General features: G+C 34.2%; 1 protein-coding gene across 1 annotated transcript in view; it reads left to right on the top strand.

The window, feature by feature from the left end:
- The first annotated feature begins 7 nt into the window (after window positions 1-7).
- The window catches only part of cwo (hairy/enhancer-of-split related with YRPW motif protein 1), a 58059-nt gene continuing 30849 nt past the window's right edge, over window positions 8-27217 (top strand). Inside the window, exon 1 of the mRNA XM_018451120.1 lies at window positions 8-591. Within this exon, the coding sequence (XP_018306622.1) occupies window positions 527-591 (65 nt within the window). The 5' untranslated portion in view covers window positions 8-526. The remainder of the gene's footprint in view (window positions 592-27217) is intronic.

Here is a 27217-nt window from a genome sequence, read left to right as displayed (position 1 = left end):
GCGTCGCCGGTCGCCTCTCTCGTTGCCGACTCGCCGCGCGCGAGTTGTGCCTGTCAGTGAGCCCGCGGACGCGAAACTAACCTAATCCCGCGCCGTATCTCGCGCTATTCGTGCCGTTTGCGTGCCGTGCCGTGCCGTGTCGTGTCGCGTGTGCGTGCATGCGTGCCCTCAGTACGGTTTTCTTCCGCGTTTACGCGTCATTGACGTCACAGATTGATTCAATTCGCGCCGATTTGGCCAAGTTCGATCGGGGGAGTCTTTCGGTCTCCGGAGCGCGGAGCGGAGAGCTCGCGGAAGAGAAAGAGAGCAGCAGAGAATCCGCCCGCATCTCTCACGAGATATACCGTCACGTGATAGGAGCGCGTGAGCCGACGTGACTCTCGCGGGCCCGGAGAGGATTCTCGCGGGGCGGTGGGCGAGGAGCGGAGAGGAGCGGAGAGGAGAGGAGAGCGCGAGGGCGGAAACGATCGTCGCGGAGATTCCGGAGAGGCGAGGAGCGGTAACCACCGTCGTTCTATGCGGCAAAATGATGGAGACGCAGAATTATTGGGAGGACACCTCCGCGCACTCGATGCAGGTGAAATACGAGAGGTGAGTGCCGTGCCCACGTGCGCGCTCGTTCCGCGCGATCGTATTTTAAAGGCCGAGCCCGAGTCGAGTAAACTCTGTCTTTGCCCGCCGTTCTTTTCTGCCTGCGAAAGATCTTGTTTACGAGAGATGCAGAATGTAGAGGGATATCGTTAAGGACGCGTTATATGGATTTTCAGAATAATGAAAAATTTACAGATTATTTTAAATCGCATTTATACCGAAGTAATGCAAAAAATTTAACGACGATTTAAAACTTGGATCAAGAATTATTTTTTGTATAAGGAATATAATTTTTTTTTTTTCATTCTGCGTTTTAATGAAAATTTTTGGAAATGTGTTACAAAGTGACAAAAAGATTTCAGTTTTTTTTAAATACTTTAACTTTAGATACAGAGATTATAGTTGTCCCGTAAATAAACAAAACATTAATTTTTTAAAATCTTTCTAACTAATCTCTGAATCTCGTAATGGAACTTTGCACAAATCATTATGAGTACTTAAAATTTTGTTATCAATTGTAGTTTATAACAATTAAAGTAACAAATAAGGTAAATAAATAATAAAAATGTATTCAATGAAAATATTATATTATAAACATGGCTTTTATAATTTATTTAAAGTACAGATACAAACACGTTTATAAAATGGATGTAATACATTCTTATAAGTTCACGCCAAATGTTACTGGATGCTTTGCGTTACGTCATTAAATCAACAAGATCAAATGTAAACCCGCTACAAAAAATCCAGCTTCCACTGAATATACTCGCAGTAAATATCAACTAAAAGTAACATAATATCACTGATATAATTTCATACTCAACATACAATAAATGTAATATAACGCATGCTGTATGTTATATTACAGTTATATTTGATTGTTTTTGAGTCTGAAATTATAATATTAAAATATTACATATCCAAAATGTTGATTTTTTTACTGCTTAAGTTTTTTTTGCCACAGCTTTTACTAGAATTATTAGTAGTATTTTCTGCTAATAATTCTTACGCTAATGATTCTAATTATTACGAATAATGGATTTAACTCTTCAGAAAGAAACTATGAAACCTATTTAATTTATGTTAAATGAAAAGCATAAATTAATTTCCGGAACCAAAATAGCATAACTTAGTATAAAAAAGAATTAATACTAATTGTAAGTTCACTTTAATAACAATTAACAGTAATTCTAAATTGCAGATATAACGTAAATATAATTGGATGGATCCAATTAGATTCACTGTTAACTCCGGAGGATTAACGATATTTATTGCAAAATACGAAATAATAATTCATATTTATAGGAGAAGGTGCAACTGCACGGTTCTTCCAAATTTTAGCCCGATAGATTAAAAATATGTTTTCCAGAGCAATGAGCCGTTTCTGTGCGACGAGGTGCGAGAAGTGACAGTCTCTGTCTACTTTAGAGAATAAATAATAACGTAAATATACGGCGATATGTCATGAATAAATAACGCGGTGATGGAATAAATAATAATAACGCGGTGACGGAATAAATAATAATAATGCGCGCGCTCGGCAACGTGTCCTGATACTCTGCGTTCTATTTACAATCCGATCGCATTCGTGTTGTTTACAAGGATAAATGCAATATAAAAGTCCGGGAAAAATATTTCCTCTCGCGGAGGAATAAACGGCAGAGTCACAGGTCGCGGGACGTATTTTGTAGCGTACGATCGCTGGCGTCATCTCAATCACGTGTGCAGAAATCAACAGAGCGAAGTACAAGTCATTACACCTTTCACGCGCGTACACGCGCGTGCAGATGAAGGTGACTGTATCGGCTCCGTGTCGTCACTCGTTTCGTAAACCGCGCACTCACATAAACGAGCGTGATAGATGATTTTGCGACGAGACGAGAGTTCTCTCCTTAAAAAAAAAAAAAAAAATTACGAGTAAAAAAGAGCCGACACGTGGAAACATAGTATAGCGCACAATGACGAATGAAGAAAAAAGATACGCGTGTCGGTCGTTTTTACACCAAGCTGGTGTGATATATAAATGGAAAAATTTTTCATAATTTTTTCCTGTAAGTCGCGAGTCCGCTAATTGTCCCAGTTTTCCGCTCGCCAGCGAGTTAAAAAATAAATTAATATATATTATATTTAATCAGAGTTTTTCGTCGAGATGACACTTTTCGAATTAAAAATCGAAACGTGTCTGTCCCACTTATTTTTCTTTTTTCTGTACGCCGCACATCTGTGTTCCTGATGGACTTAAGTGGATTATTATGTAAAAAGAAAATATTTGCATATATCGTGTTTATAAGGTACTCATGCACGTTGCATAACATTCGCGGATACTGAAATACACAGCGCCTATTGTTATATTTCCATTTTGCAGTCTAGATTCTCGTCTAAACAATTCATTCACATATCTTTTGAAAAATCACACAGATAGCTTCCTGAAAATTTTATCGAGAGAGGCATCAACTGGTCACTTTTTTTTTATTTTCAACCCGCTGTATCTCGATTACGCGATTTGTGCATTGCATGTGCGAAATTTAGATCAACACAATGTTTCGTTAACATTCAGTACACTGGCGAGTCTCATAAATAATTTTACAATTTAAACACATGGAGAAATATATTGTCTTTTTTAATCCTCCGGAACTGATGCCAAAGTCTGTAATGTAATTACTGACGCTGAGTCTATACGATTCATTTATGTTAATTAAAAAATATTAATTGATTTCAAGAAATGACATAATTAACCCGTATAAAAAAAGAATGAATGTTAAATAATATTTGAAGAAAAATAATCCAAATTTGCAGATGTAACATAAAAAAATTGAATTGTTTGACGTTTTTGACAAAGATTAATAATTGAGTAGTCCGATAGATCTATCATCAGCTCCAGAGGATTAACCGGAAAACAATCTTCGGAATTTATTATCATCGTTATCTCGGTGCTGAAGACGCTGATTTCGACTTGATCATTTGATTAGATCAGATGTAATAAGTATAGACTATGCATTCTCTGATTTAACATCTGCGTTTCATTAAGCCTTGCGTCGATCCACGATAGAAATTGGAGATCTCTGACAGAGAAAGAATTGACCAATGGCATTGATTATGTGACCGAATTGTTCGAATGTGATTGAAAATTTCTAAGATGGTGGACACATAAGTTAAGAAAGAATTATATCAGTATCTCTCTCTCTCTCTCTCTCTCTCTCTCTCTCTCTCTCTCTCTCTCTCTCTCAGATACTGATATAATTCTTTCTTAAATTAAAAAAATAAGGCAACTGAGAGAGAGGGGGAGAGAGAGAGAGCGCAATGTGATTCAAGTTACCTAGATTTTTATAAAACCGGTAATGACAACTTCATAGGAATGCGCAGTTCATTTTTATCGCGTCTATGAGGATAAACGAAGGTGGACTTCATTCATGTTTCAAAAGCTTTAAAATCGAGATGTTATCGCTGAATCAACAGATCGCGTGATTACGGAAAGCAGTGAGATAGCGCCGTTATCGTGAATTACACAGGTGCCTTCGACTTAACTCAAGTATCTCCCCTCTCTCCCTCTCGATCGCGCGATCGTTTCTTTCCTCCTCTCCCTGTTGATCTTTCCTTGGTAATTAGACTTGTACAGATATGCTATATTTGTATCTCCTTGAAAACGTACCACCGAAAGATTCATGGCCGCGTCCAAGATAAGATAGAAACTAGAAGCTCGTTCTCTATCGGCAGGCGTTAATTAAACGCATACGTTCGTTACGAGTTCGATCGGTGTACGTGTACGAGAAGAAACCATTGATGTTACGTGTCTACAGTATCGCGCAGGTTTCATTCGAGTTTAGGTAGTGGTATTAATCGCTCTTTTTACGAGCCACGTTAAAAGTATCAGCAAAAATTGTCCTCTGCGCGCATTGCATTAATGATTCATTACAATTATTTATTATTTTCTGCATATTATTTGTTTTATATTTTGTATATATTGATATAATTTATGCAATTATATATTTATGCAATATTATCGGGGTCGTGGAAAGTTAGAACGTATAATAAAAAATTAATTTAATTTCACACTTTCACTTTTTTACTCATTAGTTTTTATAAATTAATAATTTTTATAAATGAATAAATAAAGACCAAACACGAAATTGAATTTTGCGAGATACTGCTTGGCTTAATAATTATGTGTAAATTTTTTTTGGGTTAATATTTATGTGTAAATTTTAAATACATCTTCCAGCTAGGATAAACTGCGCGTCGATTACATCAGACTTGTCAGTATTATTATTAAATTGACAATCAATTTAATTGGTGTTATTATTATTTCAACTTCAGTTTATGATTGTGTTACAAGTTCAGCAGTAATCTGCAGTTCGAGGCGCAGTTTGTATAACTAGAAGATGTAATTAAAATTTACATATAAATATTATTAAGCGTCGAGCGTCGATCGTATATGGCCCTTACTTCATTTATTCATATTGCAGTCTAGTTTATCTTATTATCGTTTGGTTTCTATAAATATGCATAACTTGAATGTCGAGCGAGGTAAGCCGTGGCCGTTTCTTACAACAATTCTATAAAATGCGAAATAGCGCATCTTATGCTATCGCTCGGTCGTTGACACCACCGATCGATCTGCACGGATTTATTCGCGCGTCATCCACGTTCTCCGTGTATGCGTGCATGGTATTTGTGTGAACACACAGTTGCACGTCTGACCACCTGCACTGATTAGTGCACACTTGGGACAATACGAGGTACTGCGAACGTTGCATACAGGTGGCTCAGATCAGAGTGAGAAGAACGCGTATTTGTCGCGAAGACAATCAATAGCTTTCGAGCTGTAAATTGTGTAAATTAACGAATACCTTAAATAATTAAGAATAGACAGATAAATTTTGTCTTTCATTTAAATTTCAAACGAATATTGACTGCACATTAATAAAAAATGTTTGGTATTTGTGACTATATAATTACGTCGTGGTAAAATAATTATAGAGTTCTATTTTTATAGTTAAAATGCCATAATGTTAGTAATAATAATTTTATAAATAAACATAAATTAATAATAAGGGCTACGAGCCAATTAATGATATATTTAAATGTTAACATTAGTTAAACATTAAACATAAACGTTTCGACCTTCTGTCAGGCTATCTTTAGTGTTTACAAAATTTCAAAAAATTAGAAGCAATAAATTAAGTTTCTGTAACGGTTGGATACACATAATTGTATTATAATTACGCTAATACTGATGTGGTGGTGAATAATAATTTTATTTATTCTGCCAAGTAAATATATGTACATATAATTGGCACTAGAAATGACTATACATTATAGTTCGAATTATGGTATTGGCAAACATTTTTTTCTCTCGGCGTATACTTTAATAGAATTTTTATTCGAAATTTAACATTTAAAACGCTCGGTTGAAAATCATTATAAATCGACGAGGATTATTTAATGTTACGCAATTGACCTCCAATTTTATTATATAAATTCTCATATCCTAATTTTTTTGTTTTGATGTGATATCGAAAATTCTAAAAAGCTGAGTTTTCTATCTAGACGAAAATAGATATATCGTCATAATCTCATTTCATTTTGCAAGTTTCGAGATGGCATTCGGAGGGCGATAGATAAAGCATTAGAATCTTGTAGATTTTCATTTGTCATAATTTTTTTTATTTTGACGCGGTATTGAGATTCTGATGATTCGAATTTTTAGTTTGGACGAAAATATACAGTGTTTATAAAAAAAACATTCAGCGTTTATATGGTAGATAGTACACATCATACTGAGTAAAAAAAGTCTTAGTAAAAATAGATTGAGAGAAAATTGAACTGTTTCTGAGATATGTATAAACAATTTTGTATGTAGTATCAAGACTGACTATACGTAGTTGGCTTCTACGTGTCGCATACTCGCATGCGACGTGAAAAGAGAGAAATTGTGATAAATAGCACCTGATGCCTATTTGGAACAATTACAGATCCAATGAGATGATCTCCCATAATGACCATTCAATCGCAATAGCCAATTGATGTCAACTACCGGTGAAATTTTTCATAAGGTGAAATTGAATGACATTCAATGCGATTTGTAAACACTGATATATAGCGAATTCGGTCACTTGCATTACTCTAGATTAGTGCATATTAAAAATTGCTACATGTAAAATTAGTAAAGTTAACTGTAAAGATATATAAATAAAATATTTTAAACGATTCACATTTATTATTTAATAATGATATTCTCACGTTATTTAATAGAATATATACGTATTATTGTCAAAGTTGATTATATTATGCTACTGCATTTAGATACTTTATATGAAGTAGCCTCTTTAAAAATATAAATATATTAATCCAGTGTAGTGTGAGTGATCGAATTTACCACGAGCTAAATCTTCACAGTATTAAAGAATTTCTTAAGACCGTAAATGTGACATAGTAAGTAAGGAATAAAACTTTGAACGGTCAAGTTGCATCTTAGATGCTTAAATAATTCAGCTACACACATATGTAGTATAATTCGTATAAATTCGCACCGAATTATCTAAGCATTTCTAAGCTCTAGCTTGACCATTAAAGGCTTTATTTTTTACTTGTTGTAAATTTTCATATCGCATGTCCGGCACACGTAAAAACTAATGTCGGTATGACTAACGTATATAATTATTTATATTTCAGAAACGGTTCAGTCAAAAACTGCGTTTGCTAAAACTTTTTTTACTCAGTATAGACTATTTACTAGGGATATCCGGAAAGTATCCGGTATCCGATATTATCCGGCATTTTTTTATTATCCGACTGGATAGTCGGATATCATTAGTATCCGGGAATATATCAGTTTGAATTTTGATATCATTAAATTGTTGATTTTTTATTATACAAATGTTTCTAAAAATGAGTATGTATATTCATGCTATAATCAATGCTATAATATCTTATACATTGTTGCAAAATTATAATTTTTTCTCTATAAGCTTTTTTTTTATTAAGATATTTTCCCGGAATCTGGTCGGATATCCAGAAAATGTCGAATATCCAATTCGAAGAAATTGCCTTTTCGGATATTCGACCGAATACCGGATATCCGATGTTACATTTTGTCTGGATATTCGATATCCGGTATCCGGTAATTTTACGATCCAATGCATCCCCACTATATACCATATAAAAGAATTCTTTTTCGTGAACATTTTGTATAATATATTTCGTCATTGTAATTTCAGGATCGAGACTTTGTATCTCTTAAAACGAGATGAAAATTACAAAAATTGATTTTACTAGAATATTTATAATTTTATTGGTCACAATATGACCTTTTTATAAATTTGCTCACTTTTATAATTTTTACCTCATTTCGAAATATAGAATTGACCCCTTTGTCTCATCCTACAAGCTTCAAGCTGGCATTCAAGAGAGCGATAGATAAAGCGTCGGATTTTCGGGTTAATTTCATCTGATCGTTGATATCGAATAACACAACACCTACACAACGGTCGTCGTACTTGCACGCGACGTACAAAGAGCGCGATGGATGACGCAAGCGGGACAGAGTGCCTGCGTCATGGAAACCAACCGCGACCTGGACGGAAATCGCGGGGTGATTAAAGACCGGGCGGATGCTAATAAGTATTTCGGCGTTATCTACGCGTCTGGATATAATAGTGTCAATAGAAGTGTTTCTTTGACGTTGGCGACCTTCACAAGCACGTGCAGCCAATGATCGCGCTCATAAAGAACACGTTTAATTTTTGAAAGAAAAACATTTGTAAATATGTATATCTTGTGTTGCGTCCGTGAATTAATGTTACATAATTAGCGATTTATATTTATTTAATGACTCAGTAGGAAAGAGCTATCAATAGCAAATATTTATCAGAATAATAACACGTGTTTATCTGAGAGAGTGTTACTGAAAATAAAATTCATACGGATAAATAAAATTTTAGCAGGCTGGATTATTAAAAAAAATTGAATGTCACGCGAAGTGCTAATCGCATCTCGTTCTATCAGCTATTCTTCCTTCGCGCTTCTTTTGCCGATCGAGGATCCATTCCAGCGATTCAACGGACCGACGAACAAACCGTTTGCCAGAAGAATTAATCCGCGCAAATTAATGACACTTGTGTGGGAACTCAAGGGGATATAATAATACCTGCCCGGTAAAACGTCACGCGCAAATGTGCCGCTGCGAGCATTTTAATTTATGCATATTCAAGAAGCGTGCATAATTAGAAGTGTGCGTTCGCGTGAAGAATTCCACGTGCACGACGACGTAAAATTTCTTAGTACCTCCATTACGGGAGAGATATTCCCGGACTCATTTTCCATACGAGCGCGACAAATTGCGATAATTACGGCAACTGTTACCGCGACTGGCGCGTTTGCGCGCCTGGGCACTTTTTGCTTAGAATGTAAATTCCGTTTCTTGCTGCGGCAGTATTGTGTTTCGCAGTTTGACGCAGTTGCATCTTGGGCATGTATCACGTGCGTTATCTTTCTAGAATTATAAACGCCGTCCTCAGGAGTTGCGCTGTCGCGACTCCAAGGGTTAATCGGTATAATCATGACGAATGGAACGGGACGACAATCCAATGTCTCGCAATGAGAAAATTGACATTGAAGTAATAAAAGTGAAGAATAAAGAAAAATACATTAAAATAAATAATAAATCAAAGCGCACTAAAATCTAGTGGATCAATAACTCTTCAAAGGCAGTCGTTTAACATAGTTGCTGTAAAATTGTTAGACCGATGATTATTAATCGTTGGAAAATATTGCGATACAATTTATCGTGATTATTCTGACCGATTTATTCCTTTCTCTCTCTCCATATACGCCCTAGAAATATTTTTTCCCACCTACGATCGCGAAGCGAGGAAGGTGATGACGGCGAACGAGACGAGACCTCCCTCGTTTCTCTCTGAAATACATAAATCACAGCTGTTCTAAACGCTTTTAAATCGCGCGATACAAATTAAAAGCAATGCCTCCTCGAATCTCTGACTTCCTTTGGCACAACTACTTTTCTTCTCGTCCTTGATGGAGCGTAATGATGCTTAGCGATGTGTGGCGCTATACGCATCCAAACGAATATTACCAGCTGTACTTTAAGCTTCTGTATTTTTCCTTTACGATTCCGTATTTGTCGATAATTTCTTTGAGGATCGGAGAGGGAGGTTCGAAATTTTCCGCTCGTTCGAAACATGTAGGAGTTTTGCGAGAGTCTTGAAAGGTTGCAAGGCTCGTTAAATTTCTTCTTTAATTCATTCTCTTTATTCGTTACATTAGAAATCTCGATCGGGACTATTACTCTCTTCTATTTTTTGTCCTATGAATTATTTAGGGACGAATCGAAGAATAATTAGGAGAACAAATCCATCAAATCTTGTTTTATATATAATATATGTATATATTTCGTTTTGATATATTTTCCATTTAATCCATATGATTTAAGGGTGTTATTTTAATTGGAAAAAATTCATTATACACGGATGCTTTGTAATTTTTTAGTATTTGCACGGAAAGAACAATTTTGCTGAAGTATTTAAAAGTTTAGATAGATACAGATTCGAAAATAATCTTGTTGGATGATCAAAATAATCCTTTACCAACATTAGTTGGAAATTAACTCTCCCATTAGTAATGGGGATCAAGAACAGAGCAAATTTTTTATTGTTCCGGATTATCTAAAAGTCTGAAAAAATTCTGGTATGCTTGTCGAAGCTTTACAAGGAGTTCTTACCATCATAAAAGTCGAATTGTATTTTACTAGTTTTATTTGAAATTTATCTGCAAAATTTACATTAAATTAAAATATAATTGATGGTGTCTTTAAAGATCTCAGTTGTCGGTGGATAATTAATTATATAGGAAACTCAAGCATATAATGAGAATACTGCAAAAAGTTTTGACATTCTAGCAATTAATCTAAGTGACATAATAATACATAATAATTTTGGTTCAAATAAAATTTGCAGATCTGTATCTTGTTAAATTTGTAAATATTTTAGCAAAATCGTTCTTTCTTTGCGTCTCTTTGAGATATCGCTTACATCAACTCCTAATTTTTTGTTTATTCGGAAATGTATCTTATGTAGAAATTGTCTGTTGCGCCGAGAGAGAAAGAAAAGTATCTGCATCGTCATCGTCGGTTCTTATCAGCATAGCATAATGAGACTTCGATGTCATGTAAATACGAGCGTGAATCAACAAATGCGGGGATTTTCGTATAAAGTACATGCGCGAGTCTTGCGCTCTCACGCGCAATCATGATACATACATATATGTATATACATATTGTATATATAATATATATGTGTATATATGTATATAATATTGGAAGGAGGGTCTGGAGCGTGCACAACTGTGGCCTAACGATATGAGACCTTCCGAAATAGAAGTCCGGCGGTGACATCAATGGAATTCGATATGAGGACCAATAACTCTGGTGGCATGGCGGCTGTGATATTTATACATATCCTGTCAGCCGCCTGTCATCGGCTATTTATTATCGTCGTCCATGGCTGCACTTCTCTCTCTTTCTGTCTTTGTAATTTTTTATTTTTAACTTTATTTTATATATTTTTATATACATGTATGTGGTCAATTTTTTACATTCTCAGTCAATTTTTTATATTCTATATAAAATTATTTTTGCGCTTGAGAGAACTTGTCTTAGAACGTTCAAATGACGTTTCTCTCTCTCTCTCTCTCTCTCTCTCTCTCTCTCTCTCTCTCTTCCTCGCTGCGATGCGCCTGTTCGTACATAAATTGACTTTTGGCGCGGCGAGGTTAATCGATCGTGCTCTCTCTCGTTTCATGTTTATGTCATGAGTATGCAAACTGAAAATTCGCGTGTGCGCACCTTTTGACACGGCAACGCCAAACCAGCTCGCCGCCATGGTGCGATATGGCTCGAGGAGGGCCTTTCGACTGCTCGGTGGAAAATTTCGACGATAAAACCGTGTCGCGATAAGATGAGACAAAGTACTGGATGGCGCAACAAAATGCGTCTCATCGTTTGTATTGTATCGTGTTGATTGCTGTGTTTGGCATTTCTGACACAAGCCAGAGCTAAACAAAGATGTTCAAATAGAGTGTAATGACTGCACGATGGACAAAAATTGGATTTAGCCTTTATTTTTTGTAGCTTAATTTGAAATATTCGGAGTTTCAAGCTTTACATTTTTTTTAATTTATGCAATTTTATTCGAAGCGTTTTTAATTAAGAGAATTTGTTAGTAAAAAATTCTTTTTTTATTTTTTATTAGGAGGAAAAGTAAATATAATTATGCCAATAGATATATGTATATTCTGCACAATATTCCTGATGATAAATTTAATGATTACAAGTCTAAACATTTTTACGATAAGTGTTAATATCCACCATTTTTTAACGTGTGATTTTATAATCCAAAGCGTCAGAGAAATTAATTGCTATTTCTTTCTCATGAAATTTTTCACCGCCTTGTACCTCCTTTCTCTTTCATAAAATTTATCGATTCACAATTTCTCTAATGCTGGCGTTGGAGGTCGATAATCCTATCGCTACAATGAGATTCAGTGTCGTTTGAGAAAAAGTGAGAGTCACCTTGGCGCTTCGCTGTCCTCGTTGTATGTTTTATGTGTATGTGTGTGTGTGTGTGTGTGTGTGTGTGTGTGTGTGTATATGTGTAGATATGTGTGCTACATGAGTGATGAACGTTGCACGCGTCCAGTGGTCGTGGAAAATAGTACGGCGATCTTATTACCGGAGGTAGATGATTCATTGTGAAAAACTCCGAACCTTTCATTCTCAAGATTATTCGTTACTCATCATGATCGTTTATTCTGTCATGTAATATCTTGCAATCAGTATCGATGATTACAATCTTTCTTAGGAAAAAATTTATTTATTACCGTATATTTTCAAAGTTATATTTTTGAGTAAAATTTTATTATTCTCTTAGAAAAATAAATTAATAATGGGAAACTTATAACTGCCATTAGGCTGATTGATTCTTTAATTAGGGAAACTTTGCGAGCATCCTCGCCGCTCGGCTTTTTCAATTTCTTTTTTCGATGACGAAGTCGAGGTTCATTTCGATGAAATTGTGAAATTGAGGACGACGCTGATGGATTTAACTGTGTACCGCTCTGGTCGTACTATTTCTAGAGTTTCGAAACACGTATATATGTGAGTTCATCTCCCATAGGACTGCGAAAACCAATTTGTACTGCATTCGCTAGGATTATGCTTGCATACTAATAAAAGGGCATTCCAGATATATTCAGAGAGTTTCTGGAGTAGGTACATTTATAATCTCTTATAATTGAGTGATAATGTTTGTAACAAAAATAATACATATATTATACCTACACTATAGATTACACACACAGATATAAAGTTATAATTATATACAGGGTGTATATGAAATAACGTATACTAATCATATAGTGCAATTCCTAATAAAAAAACTGAATCAAAAAGTCCTCTACCATTTTGCAATTTTCGCAATAATTAACAAGATATTAATTAAAAAAGATCGCTGTGTGAATATTGGTTTTGAATAATTTTTTACTCAAATACTATCAATTTTACAAAAAAACTGCAAGAGACAAAAATCGTTTATTTTCTTCTCATAGAATTCTAAGAATTTTTTCAGAATTTTTTATCAATTTTTTAGTACTACATTTTTTATTTTTACCAACATGAGAAAATACGGTATTAAACAATTTTGAAAAAATTCTGAAAAAATTCTGAAAAAATTCTCAGAACTTTATGAGAAGAAAATAAACAATTTTTGTCTTTCGCTGTTTTTCTGTAAAGTTGTTATGATTAGTATACGTTATTTCAGATACACCCTGTATACATTAAATAAGATATATTTAAGTATTTATATATAATATATTAATAATAATATATTATTTATATAATTAGAATTTTATATATATTTTGTATATATAATTATACATATAATTAATATTTATAGATATATGCAAATAAGAGAATTGCCTTCTCTGAAATGAATATTTACCATATCTGCATAATTAATTTATCATTGGAATATGTATAATATTAATATAGGTATGTATGTTTCTATAACGCGTTCGACTTTTTCGACGATTCGCGAATCGAGCGACCGTCGGCGCCGCCGTGGAGTGTATCTCGCGAAGCTGTGTGGCGAGCCAGAAGTCACGTTGCACGACACGCGCTCGGCCTGAATATGGGTTAGTATTTTTGTACGACGACCCGGTATACACGAGTATATACCGCGCGGAGTATATGTATATTCTGCGAGAGTGCAGCTGCACTCCGAACACTGATATCAAACACGAGGCGAGAATAGTTGCGATTGATTGATTCGTCTTTCCTTTTCTGATAGCTCCATATCCACCGTGCACGGATGCGTCTTATGCGTACCGTGGTATGTTAAACTCTATTTTGTCTCAATAGAAAAACGGATCTTCCTATCAAAGAAAAAGGAAGAAAAACGCTAAACTCGCGACAAGTATGAAAAATAATTTCTACAGAAAGCTGATATACTGTGAATTACATATAAATTAATTATATTTTTTACAATACTGTGTTGCAAAGTTAGAGTTATAATGCTTTAGTACTTAGGTATTAAAATTGCAATGCAAATTGCAAATAATTATATCGATATTTTAAATTGTGCTATACATATAAAAACTTATGTACAAACGTTTATATTGTATCAATCAATTTTTTTGCTACATCTAATGAGTTACCATGAAATTATAATTTTACTACGAATGTAAAAAACATATAAGACGTATAATTTATTATCTAAATGTAAAATATTATGAATATATTAGACACAAATAGATAAAACTTATTACGAGTATTATGTAAATCGTAAAACTTATGTAAACATTACGAAGAAATATACAATATAAAACTTACTTATATAAAAGCAATTATACTAAATCTTCTGTCTCACTTCAATGAATTATATTATTTCAAATCACATATTAAGATTCGATATGATAATTTTTGTGTAAAATGTAAAACGTGCCTAATATTTTTGAATAAACAGATCGTAATTTCTGTCATACAATATCAGTATAATTCAATTCATCAGTAATTTTATTATGTATTAACAGTAACTTATTCTTTACTGTTTAAAGTATTTAAAAACTAAATATCGATCTGAAAATAAATTTCATAGACTATTAAAATGACATAAAATGCTTAAATTGATTTCTAGAACGTTAACATTTTTTATAGCAACATCTTATTTCTTCATAATTATTCTGATGGTCCTACAGAATTATTCTCAGATAGGTATCTATCTATCTAAATTTTTGGATATTTCAGCAAAATTCTTTCCGTGTGCGCGAAGAAGCTATAAATATCTCCATGTATATTTATATTTCGAAAACACGAGGAGATGACATGCGTGCGGGGAGGAGGTGGGAGATATTCTCCAGTACTTTGTAAAGGACGATTGTATACGTATTATTATGTCACCGTATATCCTTGACCTTTCGCAACTCCGTGTGCGCCTGCGTGGTCGGGTAGGTGCACATGGGATTTCGCGAGGACTTTCGGCATGCGTAGGTTGCGTAACGCGAAGGCGAGAACACATGTGAGAACACGCGTCGCGTTAATCGATGCCGATGGGAATAGTTACCTTTTCTCGGCTCTCGAAATACCTGTCTGCCTGCCTGCTTACCTGCCCGCTCGGCTGACGGACGTAATGGTTCGGCGTTTTGCAATGAGAACACGCCCGCAAGATTACCGCGCACGCAACGAACGTTTCTGTTAGAAAGTTAAAGGAAGGATGGATTTTTCTCTAATGATGTTCCGAGCATCGAGTGATGATATCGCGACGAGAGATGAAAGCCTCTTCGCGAACTTTGTAGATTATATACGAACAGATAAAATTTCATTTTTCTATTTCTTGTATGATAGATCTTGTCTTTTTAGAACAACTTCTAATGTACCTTTAGGTCATCAATGAATAAGATTTAATTAGAATTAATTCGGGAGTAGTAATCTGATTTTTTTACGTAAACGATCACTTGAGGTGTTTTTACATTCCAAAATCATTAACAATATGTTGTTTATTATTGATTGTTTTTCGATTTATTGATATTTGAGAACATTATGGATATGGCTTTAATCACAATTTTTTTGAAAAGTATTAGGTATTCGGATTGGCATCAAAGAGTTTAATTTTCTTTTATCCTATTCTAATTTTAACGAAACGTTGAATTGATATTGTCATAATATATACTGCTTAATTTCATAATGATCTATATAATGTTCATAATGAAAGATTATTACGTGATAATACAATTCGATTATCATCAACATATGGTTATTGATTAGCAACAGGTTGCAAATTAATGTGCTGCCTGATCTGTAAGTGGATTAGATTGCTTTTAATTCGCGGAACATTTGAATAAAATTGAATGACCGTGAGTGGAGGAGACTAGATAGACTAAAAATACATAGTTTAAGTTTCACGGAAATCATTTATACATAAAAAAGATGTATGTCATTTCATCTCAACATGACAGCTCAGGATCACCCGTTTTTTTCGAGACGAGTGTCTCACCGATGGTACGATTTCATGGATTATGTCGATTCGAGGTAATGGCCATTCAAGGCGACGACCTTCGGCGGCTGGGCCGAAAATAACATAGGTCAGATCATTCTCGGATTTTATACTCGGAAGACTCGTGAGCGAGAGACGTCGTCGACGGGAGAAGGTTACCAAGTGCACCAGCGCATCTGTTCCACAGCTGTCAACCGTGTCAATTGAGCATCGAGGACGGTGAGGCGCGTCGCGTTACCGATTGCAAAACACGACGGAGCAAAAGCTGCGTTGCGATTGTCGTCGCCATTCGCCGACAAGGACGAGACATTCGCGGGTCAACGGGAATCCGCGCCGGAACCCCCGCCGATCCGAGGTGCGAGATATAAATCATCATCCACATTCTTACGTCATCGGAGATGAAGCGTTATGTACCTATCAGGCGGACCATCAATCGTTATTGTATTCATGGCAGTTTAGTCTGCTCGCTGGATATATATACAAGGTGTGTCTGGACAGACTATAAACCTCGTGAAATACCGATAAACAACGCTGTACTATTAAGTGGTTAAAAACAATGATTTCTTTTTAATCAAGCGCTTCTATCAGAGAACAGAAGTTTTATAATTTGATCGGCCTCATATGATCTTTAGATAAATTTTGCTTGATTTTAATTACCAAGATGATATTTCTAATATTGGAAATTAAAAAATTCCTACATTTAATAAGATTGTTACAAGTGATTTAATTAGTTATAGAACCTTTCTCTGTTTGAATTTTTCTTTTGAAAATTTTCAATTATTTAATCGTGTAAAAAATCGAACATTTTTGAAATATTTTTAAATATTTTAAGATTGCTCAAGATTTTCTTGAATCTTTTTTAAGAATATTTGAATATTTTATGTTTAAAACGCTTAAATATAAAATTATTTTCTACGTTTATATATAAAATAAAGAATAGGTTGAAATTACAATGGAAAATGTTATAAAAGAAAAATATATTTTCAAAACGGTCAAGACTTCCAAAAATGTTTTCCTTTTAAATAAAAAAATTCTTTATATGTTCGAAATGATTTAAAATGCTATCGTCACTGTACGCCATTACGATTAAATAAAGAGTTTGAAATGTTTTATATATGTATGTATATAAGAAAAATACATCTTTGAAATATTCAAAATTTTTGAAGACTTCTTTTATAACGAAAAAAAAATTTTCTTTATATATTCAAAATGATTCCAAGAGAGATTCCGTCGCTATACTTAATCGTGAGTAAAGTGTGACAAGTGACAAGTGCGTCTTTTCCGTTTGCTGTCCGCTCGTTACACGCACGTGCGCGTGCAATGCGTATTTACGCATTGTCACTTTCCGTTTGCAAGAACGTGCTACCGGCTACGATCGATCAGTTGATACATCCATTGAATTTGTTTGATTTCGAGTTACAATCATGAATAAGTGAAGCGAACGTTACTTTACCAATCACTAAAAAAACAAAAGTAAACTAATTTTACAAAAAAATCGTCAAAATCGTCACACAAATAAAAAAGGATGGTTTAAAAAGAACCATTAAAATTATCGCAACTCGAAAGAAATTGTTTTTTTTTTTAAAAACGTGAAATAAAAATGACAAAAAGAACATTTTTAGTCGTTAAGAATATATCCTTTTTGCTGGTATTTAATTAGTCAATAATTTTTTAAAAAGTTAAATTATAAATTTTTACTAGTTAAATTAAAACATTTCTTTTTTAGTTAAATAAAAAAATAATTTTTTCTTTTTTCTGGGAAACTTAATTTTTGTAGTTGCGTTACTTTGGAAATAAGGAAACGATATGATAACGAGCCTCTGATAAGAAAATGTGCGCGTTTTGAGACAGTTTCGTCGGCAACGCATAATCGCCGTGACGTGCGTGCGTGCGTGTACAAACGTTCTCATTATTCATGTGTCGCTACATCGCCATCGTCGGCCATCTGCGCCGCTGACTGCTACATGTATGTACACCACGGTCCATCATTTCCTGAATAAAACAGCTCCGTCAAGGATGGCGGACCGCGCGAATCTGTTAACAACAGAAGACACGAAGGCTGACTACAATCTTTTTCACATTAAACTTCAGATAAAATAATTCAATAATAATTTTCTATGATATAATTTATGCGAATATATTAATTTCTTTGAGAATTCTTTTTTCGATTTCTTTCTTAACGATTATATCGTGAATGCGCCTCGTTGGTGTTTTTCACTAAAAAATTGTGAAAATTATATGAGAAATATTATCCATGAAGAAGAGTTTTTATTTTGCGTTTCTTATCATACTTATCAAAAATTGCATGCAGCATCGTAAAAGCCGTTTCTCGATCGTGAAATGCATGAGAAAAATGTACTAAGTTTTAAAAAATATTTATTTGAAAATCAACCAAACATTTTTTACTTGCTATAAATAAATATTTACTCAATAAAAAAATGAAAGTTAAATCAAAGTGGTGTTTGTATCAAATACATAAATATATCTTTATATTTATTAAATATTTAGTACATCTTTTTCTGTCTGCTAAAATCTCTCAAAGCCCGCATCTCTGAAAACTATTATAGAAATCTAATATTGTTTAATGTAACACTGAAATACAGTAATTAATTACTTATTTGAAGTATTAAAAGTACTGTCGTTCAGTCCTTTTAATACTCCACATAAATAATTAATTACTGCCTTTCAATAATAAATTGGCCAGTATTAGATTTCTGTAAGGGAATTATTTATCATTACAGGTATAACACAAGCAGCGCGATATAAGCGATATAAGCGAGTATGAATGTATAGTTAATGAATCGCAATGATGAACTATTACATGCTAGCGCAGAAAATGCGTTATTAAGATGATAAATTCACGACAGCAGCGACGATTAATTGGCAGCGGCGTGGCGAATGCATTTCTGCGTTTTACCGCCATCGATATTTGTTTACGCGTAGGTATGCAAGGAGAGAGAGTGAGAGAGAGAGAGAGAGAGAGAGGGGAGGGAGAGAAGAGAAGAGATGTGGATGGCATACCTACCTGCGTGCCTACGTATTCGCGAGCGCACGTGTTTTCGTGCCCCGTAACGACGTGAAAGTGAATGGCAACGCATCGATGCGTACAGTTATGGCGTGCAAAAAGGTCGGCGAAGGACACGCGAGACCTCGGCTCTTTGTTCGACTCCGTCTGGGATCTAGTTCACCTCTTTGGGAGACCTAGACCCAGCGGACTTTGCACCACACGTTTCTCTCCCCGTGTCTGCGCTCCAACTTTAATCGAATTAAAACGAGATCCCGCAGGCGAAGTTCGACTTCTGCGAATTCGAATCTACGCAGAGAGATCGTTCGCACGCGTGTTTTCACACGTTTCTCTCGCTCCTGACGTCAAAAGTCGACGTCAGGTGTTTAAGCGAGTCGCCGAAACTTTATTGCTTCACACTTGTAGATCTTTGCATTCGTGGAAATGAATAAATGAATTTTTACACACACATAGGTACACACAGAAAAATATTATTCTATTCGATTGTTAAGAAAAGTGATTACTCAATTTACTTTCTTTCTTTTAAGTAATAAATCCTTAACACAGAATATTTTCTTGATAATAATCCTAAAACACATACTTATTACAAATTTTAGAAAAATTCATTAATGTGTACACAAAACAAAAATTTATTTCCTTTTGAAAAATATAAAATTGATCGAGAAGTAGCGACTTTATATAATAAGCACATTTTGAATTTGTTTTAATTTAATAATCTTTATTGAAGTGTATTAAACTAGAATTTAATACATTTTAAATAAAATTGATGCTTGTGATCAACTTGTGATAGATTGCGGATATATGAACTTTTGAAACATAATACTTGAAACACAAAGTAATTATTATTTGCGTACAGTATGTATTTTTCTGCAAAAAGATACAAGCGGTTGAATTTCTTAAATAATTTGAATTCTCCATTTATTATCTTTTGTTTTGAGAAATGTGATTTGTACAACTGCGAATTTTCGAGTATCGTGCTTTAGTTATTATGTGTCTCCAAATCTTGCCATCTTCCTGCCGGATGGAGAATTTACTAGCTTAACAGAAATTGATTGCCTATCAAAATTGTAAAAATTGAAAGTTTGATGATTTTTTTTTAGAGACCGCATTACGAGATACGATTTCGACAGGCAATCGATTTCTAGCAAGATGGCGAGACCTCCGGCAGGAGGATGGCAATCGTTGCCAAAGATTTTTGACTCGTTGCACGACTGCTCGCGAGTGAGATGGGATCGGTCGAGTGAATCGCCTCACGCACGTGCGCTCGCGAACGTGAAAGTGAAACGCACGCGCGAGCGGGCGACGTGGTGGGCAGTAAGGTCGATGAAGGACGCCTTGCGTGGATCTCGAGCAACTGTGCTAGGCGCGGATCTCGCTTGCACCATAAGAAAAATACGTAGAAAGTGAAATTATGCAAACAGAAATTATACGTATGTGAAATTATACGAGCACTGCAATCGTTAAAGTCGTACGATTTACAGGGGGAACTCGTACATTCATAAAATCATCGTTGTTATACTTGTTGTTTACGCAATTTCTGCTTCAGTCTTTCTGAATATTTTTGAAACCTACGAGACGAATATTCGTATATGGAATTTATTGGAAAGCACCAGATCTTGGCCATAAATATGGAACACTCAACTATTGCATTTTCTTGGAAAAGGAATAATAAAATGCAAAGGAAAAAACTAACAAAATATTAACATTATTATAAAAATGAATATTACTTTCTTATAAAACTTTTTAAATTGATTTTTCATATTTCATTGGATATGTGTAGAATATAGTACGTCAATTCGAGGCGTTTTATACTTTTAGCCAAGACTGTATTTTTTATGAAGCTGTGAGAGAATAGTCGGTCACACGTAAAGAGAGATCCTAAAATCTTCACGATGGATAATTTTATTTTAGAAATAAAATCTTTAAGATCGAAGAAAAATAAACTCCCGGTTGAACGATTTGCTCGACTGAAATTTAAGAGATAATAAACAATGGGATGCTGTTGTTCAGTTTAACTCTTTTACTCGTGATGTCATCGCCGTCTATATTTGATATATACTCTTCGCATAGAAGATGCAAAACATTCATATAATATAATATTGTCGATTGAAAGACATCTTAAAATTGATTTCGAAACTAGATAAAGTGATTGTAAATAACAATCGATATTAAAGATGAAAGCGGAAAAAATATGTGCGGTTCTAGAGTGTAAGAAATAACACTTTACGGTTTATCGACGCGTCTCTAGCTTCGTTCAAGACTAATTGAAGACCAACTACAGGCTGTGGTTTTTCGCAGAACTGCTATAAATCTCCAGATGTAAAAATCAGTATGTACGCCAAAGGAACGAAACGTGCCAAGATTAATCATATGAGTGTTTATAATGATATAGCTTGTGTTTAAGAATCAATTCAACATATTTGAAAGAATGATTTTGCTGAAGTGTCTAAAAATTTAGCTAAATACAGATTCTTGGACTATTAAAATGATTACGTGGGACGCTAAAGCATGCTTCAAAGTTTGACATTCTAATAACTAGTTTGAGCGTCCTACGTAACTATTTTCATCGCCCGACAGAATTATTTTCAGACTTATATCTAAACTTGTGGCTAAATTCTTAAATAATTCAGCGTGCTTTCCATGTGAAACAGGTTCGAAGAAAAGAAGGGCTAGGAATCCTTAATATTTTCAGTATATCTATAGTTTGTATTTAAAAATAAATTTCTTCAATTCAATTTGCATGGAAAGAACGATTTTGCTGAAGTATCTAAAAATTTAGCTAAATACAGATCTGAAAATAATTCTCTTGGACGATGAGGATAATTATGTAGGACTTTCAAACTAATTATCAGAATGTTGAAACTTTTCGGAGCGTTGCTTGTCATACTTGAGCATCCTACGTAATTATTTTGACATTCCAACAGAATTATTTTCAGATTTGTGTCTAAGTAGCTAAATTCTTAAATACTTCAGTAAAACCATTCTTTCCATGTGGAAGGAAAGAAGGATTTGAAGAAAAGAAAGATGAAAGACAAGGAATCCTTAATATTTTCAGTATGTCTAGTTTGTATTTAAGATTTCTTCAATTCAACATATAATATTTGCATGGAAAGAACGATTTTACTGAAGTATTTAAAAATTTAGCTAAATACAGATCTGAAAATAATTCTCTTGAACGATGAGAATAATTATGTAGGACTTCCAAACTAATTATCAGAATGTTGAAACTTTTCGGAGCGTTGCTTGTCATACTTGAGCATCCTACGTAATTATTTTGACATTCCAACAGAATTATTTTCAGATTTGTGTCTAAGTAGCTGAATTCTTAGATACTTCAACAAACTCGTTCTTTCCATGTGGAAGGGATTCGAAGAAAAAGAAAGGTGAAGGGCAAGAAATCCTCACGTTACGTATGTATGTGGGACATTACGTACGTAATGTTATCCACTTGCAAGGGCTCCGGGAAGGACAGTCCGCCGGATCGAAGTCATCTCCACGTGCATCACGTTGTTGCGTCATCGTCGACGTCGTTCGTCACTGCGCACAGTCAGAAAATTCCGGATATTCTCCGGCGACCGACGGACGGCCTCGTGTAATTGCTGCCGCTATTAATGGAGTAACACGGAATCACATTACGAAATCACAACGTTTCACTTTATCATCGTGTAGGATGCAACGTCGTAACGTGCACGCGTGTAGGCGTATCATACCTAAGAAAGAGTGACAATGACACATAGTATCATACTTTCTTATTGATGCTTTGATATTTTAATATTACTGTTTTAGATTTGACGGTACATTTTGTTTCAGAATTTTGTTTGATATCGCAAAATTATTGACATCTGTTGATATTATACATATAATTGCAGTTAGGAAGTGTTGTAAATGACATGCTGTTTCGCTTCTTGGAAGTTTGAATTATTCCGTCAAAAAATTTCTCCTTCGAAAAAAACTGTTAAAATAAAAATAAAATATTAAAGTTAATTTATTGTGATATTGATTTATCGTTATTACAAAATATGAGAGATATGATATATTCTGTCTCGAGTCTTGAAAGTTGGAATTATTACTAATTTATTGGAAGCAATAATTATCTTAAATTTTTGCTGTGTATTATTACATTAATTATATAATTAATCCTTTCAGTGCTGGACGTGTTAACATGTCCGGTAAATAATATATCGTGAGTGCTATAAGCGTGTTTACATGTCTGTTGAATCAGACGTGAAAGCTATGGACGTGTTTACGTAAAAGTAAAAAGTATTCGGCGCCATAGGCTCCAATAGAGTATTTCGCACATTCACAACTAATCCATCAAAAGTATTCATTAAATTAACATTGAAAGGGTTAATTACGTGATTAATTTTTACTTCTATGCTGATTTCAAAAACCAACACAAGCATTTTATGATAACTTTTTCTACATATTTTAAATATATCTATAGAAAATAATTCAATTTGAAGCGTTGGTCTTTTTATTATTATGTACAAATTCTGAGAATTTTTGTCAAAGAGAACTAAAATATTAAGTAAACAAAAGTTGTTCGAGCTGTATAAATCGTATTATATTATTAACAACAACATCTAGCGTCGCTCGAACAGCCTTCATTTACTTAATATTTGAATTTAAATTCATTAGAATCTTATATTTAATACATTGTTCGAATTATAGAATTAAAATATGTAAAATGAGGGAAGAAACTTCCCCTAAAACTCTTAAAAATTAACAATGAGAATATACAGTTTTAACTATTTTAATTCTCAATGAGAATTTAGGCAAATGAGAGTGGAATGCAGAAATTAGAGCGCGATTAATCTTAAATGTAATTTTAGTACTTAATCTTCGAACTCCATGTATGAAGATTAAATACTAAAATTACATTATAAAATTAATCGCGCTCTAATTTCTGCGCTTCACTCTCATTTGCCTAAATTCTCATTGAGAATTAAAATAGTTAAAACTGTAGATATATGTTTCTCTTCTTCGAAGGGGTAATCACTAGCTAATAATGTTGTCCCACAGATTACATGATTTCATTTATTTTCGTATGATTTTATCCGATTACAAATAATTTTTTTCACTACATACCTATGAAGTCATTTGGTAAAATATATGATTTTATTTAATTCTCGTGGTTGCATATGTAATTATCGGATTACTGAGAGATTTCATATTAATTTTATAATGATTTCGAGGACTCTGTCCCACGATTACATTAAGTAGTTAACCCCTCGTTTCTCTTTGCACTTTGCAGCATCGGGTAGTTGCTTCGATATTGAAAATTGCGATTAGTCTTATATATTAATTTGCACAGCGCAATCCTATTCAGGGCACACGTGCTAGTACGTGCATCGGGCATGTTGCAGCATGTTTCACGAGGATGCGTGATACGCTGCAGCCGCAGGTGCACACAGGTGGTGCCTGCCGTGGCCGGCGACGCGTGCGAAAGAGAGCGGTATAATATAGTTGCGACGTCGCGGGAAAGGGTGGCGGAGGGACGAAGTAGAAGAACGGCCCTAGTCACATGCCGGAAAATGTCAACCACGTGCGGGTACACGAGGCGCTCTTGCTCGCTTATAATCCGCTCGACGCGGCGTAAGTAAGCGCGCCGTCATCGTAAGAGGAGGCGCGTGATAAAAAGAATGCTTCCAGCTGTGCAATTCACGTGGCACTCTGCGAGAGAAACTGCAAGTCCACGATCTATTCCTCCTCTCTTTTTTTATCCCCTTTCGCCGGCTAGTCGTCGAACGTTTTGTTCATCCAGATTTCGGTGCTCGTGAAATTTTATTTGGACAGCACGCGATCATATCTTCTCGAAATTGAACTCTGCATTATTTATTTTCATAACTTTACTCTTCTTTTATTTTTGTCTAGAAACTTGTACCTTTCAGCTCCGCCAGCTGTAAAAATTTCGCAAGAAGTCCAACCTTGCGTTGTTCTTTATGATGCAGGGCTATCCAGCCTCGTCTCGTGAGATATCGACGATATTGACAACTTCATCCTTGAACTCTCGTACGAGCGAACGCATTCAGTAAACATCCTGTCATTGAAAAATTGCGAGATTCTTGCGGAATATTATAATTTTTTGAGAAATACATTTTTTAGCCTAACAAAGTAAAGTTGTCAATATAAAAATTTAAATTGATCGATTGTATCAAGTTGATCGTGTTTTTGATATTGTTTGTCTTCTGATACAAGCCATAATAATGTTTCTAATTAAAGAATACGATCTTTATAGATACGAGAATAGACTTATTTCTCAGAAACAGTCGTCTATCAAGACAGATTTTACCATATTTTGATTAATTTTTTTTTCTTTACTTAATCGCATTAAATTTTCATTGAATAATATGTTATTCAGAGTTAAGTCAATGAATATAAGGGGAGAGATGACGCCAATTCCACACTATCTCTAAAAATATAATAAATAACCGGCAAAATTTATCGCTGCTGTGTAAGCGTTTATTGATACGTTAAAAATGTAAATAAGAGAAAAATCCTATTTGATCGAAGCGAATCTTGGCTTGACTGATTGTGTCAATCATTTATCTGTTTTTATTTATTAAAAATATAAATCTATAATTTATACACTCTAAAATGTGAGGATGTATATTTAATTCATGTTTTTTATATCAGCATAGTAATAATTAACAAACATGTAAACACCGCATGATGTTAAATCCACATCCATATTTTCTAGAGTGTACAATGAGAGAAAAGTTTTTGATATTTGTAACTATAATTATGTATATGGTACCATAATTATAATTATTATTGTTATAATGTTAGTAATAATAATTATATAGTATATAGTTCTATTAAAAAAATATATATAGCTTGCACCGAAAATGACTATAATTATAATTTTTATTACCATAAAAATGTCCATCCAATTATCACAATTTAACTATAATTATAGTAATTTTTTGGCTAACCATATTTTGTAGTATAGTAATAAAGAACTTGTACGACGATGTGATAAGAATAATGTCTGACCGATTTTTTTAAAAGGATAATGTTTGTCACATGGCTCTATCCTCTTGCCTTAATCAATTATTGAGCATCAAATGAGACTTGATTTCTGATGACTTATTAGTGGATTACCGCTGCTGGCCTTCCGACTGTTTTAGCGAAATTACCGCGTATCTGTGTCACATGTATGCGAAGAACGCTGCGACGGAGTACTCTTTAATCCGTTAAAAATTCACGCTGTACAAGAGAGGGTTGGAATGCCGACAGCCCTCTTGGCGAACCGTCGTGGCGTACGACGAACTAGGGAAACGGTGTCGTCTGCAAGTTTCATAAGCAACGACATTGCCGGGCTTATCAATAATGCGCCGGAGCCTCGTGCTTTTCCCGTTCACTCTATTTACAGCGGAAAATCTATAACAGGGCAAGGGACGTGCACAGGGTTATTGACTGAAACATTCGTGTCGAGCGGTTGCGTAAGCGAGAAGCGGATGCATTTAGCTTCTTGATAGCGTCACGATGCACATTAACAGCGCATCTTGCTGTTTTCTTTTCGAAAGTTTCCTCTTTAGTTTATAAGTAATTTTCTTCTTTACGAATATGATATAAAAGAATTTAATTCCACGATTAAAATAAAATCTTGATTATAATTAGCTAATGAGAAATAATAGTTACTAAAGGGGAAATTGTTTAGAATAGTTTATCTCTTTCTAAATGAAATTCAAGGAAATTATATAATTATAAATTATAATTGTAATTATATATTTTTATAATTATATAATAGATAATTATAATAAATGTATTTATAAACATATAATTATATATTTCTAATTAAAAATATATAATTATTTTTTCATATTTATGAATGTATAATTTGAGTATAAAAATGATGGAAGCATCGAGGTTACTTCATGAATGACAATGTACATTTAGAGGAGAAGGTGGTATTACATGGCACCCCAGTTTCATTATACACAATAACTTTGTTAATAATCAATATTTAAGTTTAAAACTTGACAATTACATTCGTTAAAATGTTGTTGAATCGATTCTCGACTCAAAGTTACGAAAT

Source organism: Mycetomoellerius zeteki, unplaced genomic scaffold (genome assembly GCF_001594055.1).
Source record: "Mycetomoellerius zeteki isolate Tzet28-1 unplaced genomic scaffold, Tzet1.0 scaffold31, whole genome shotgun sequence".
NCBI lineage: Eukaryota > Metazoa > Arthropoda > Insecta > Hymenoptera > Formicidae > Mycetomoellerius > Mycetomoellerius zeteki.
This window is presented reverse-complemented; position numbering and strand designations above follow the sequence as displayed.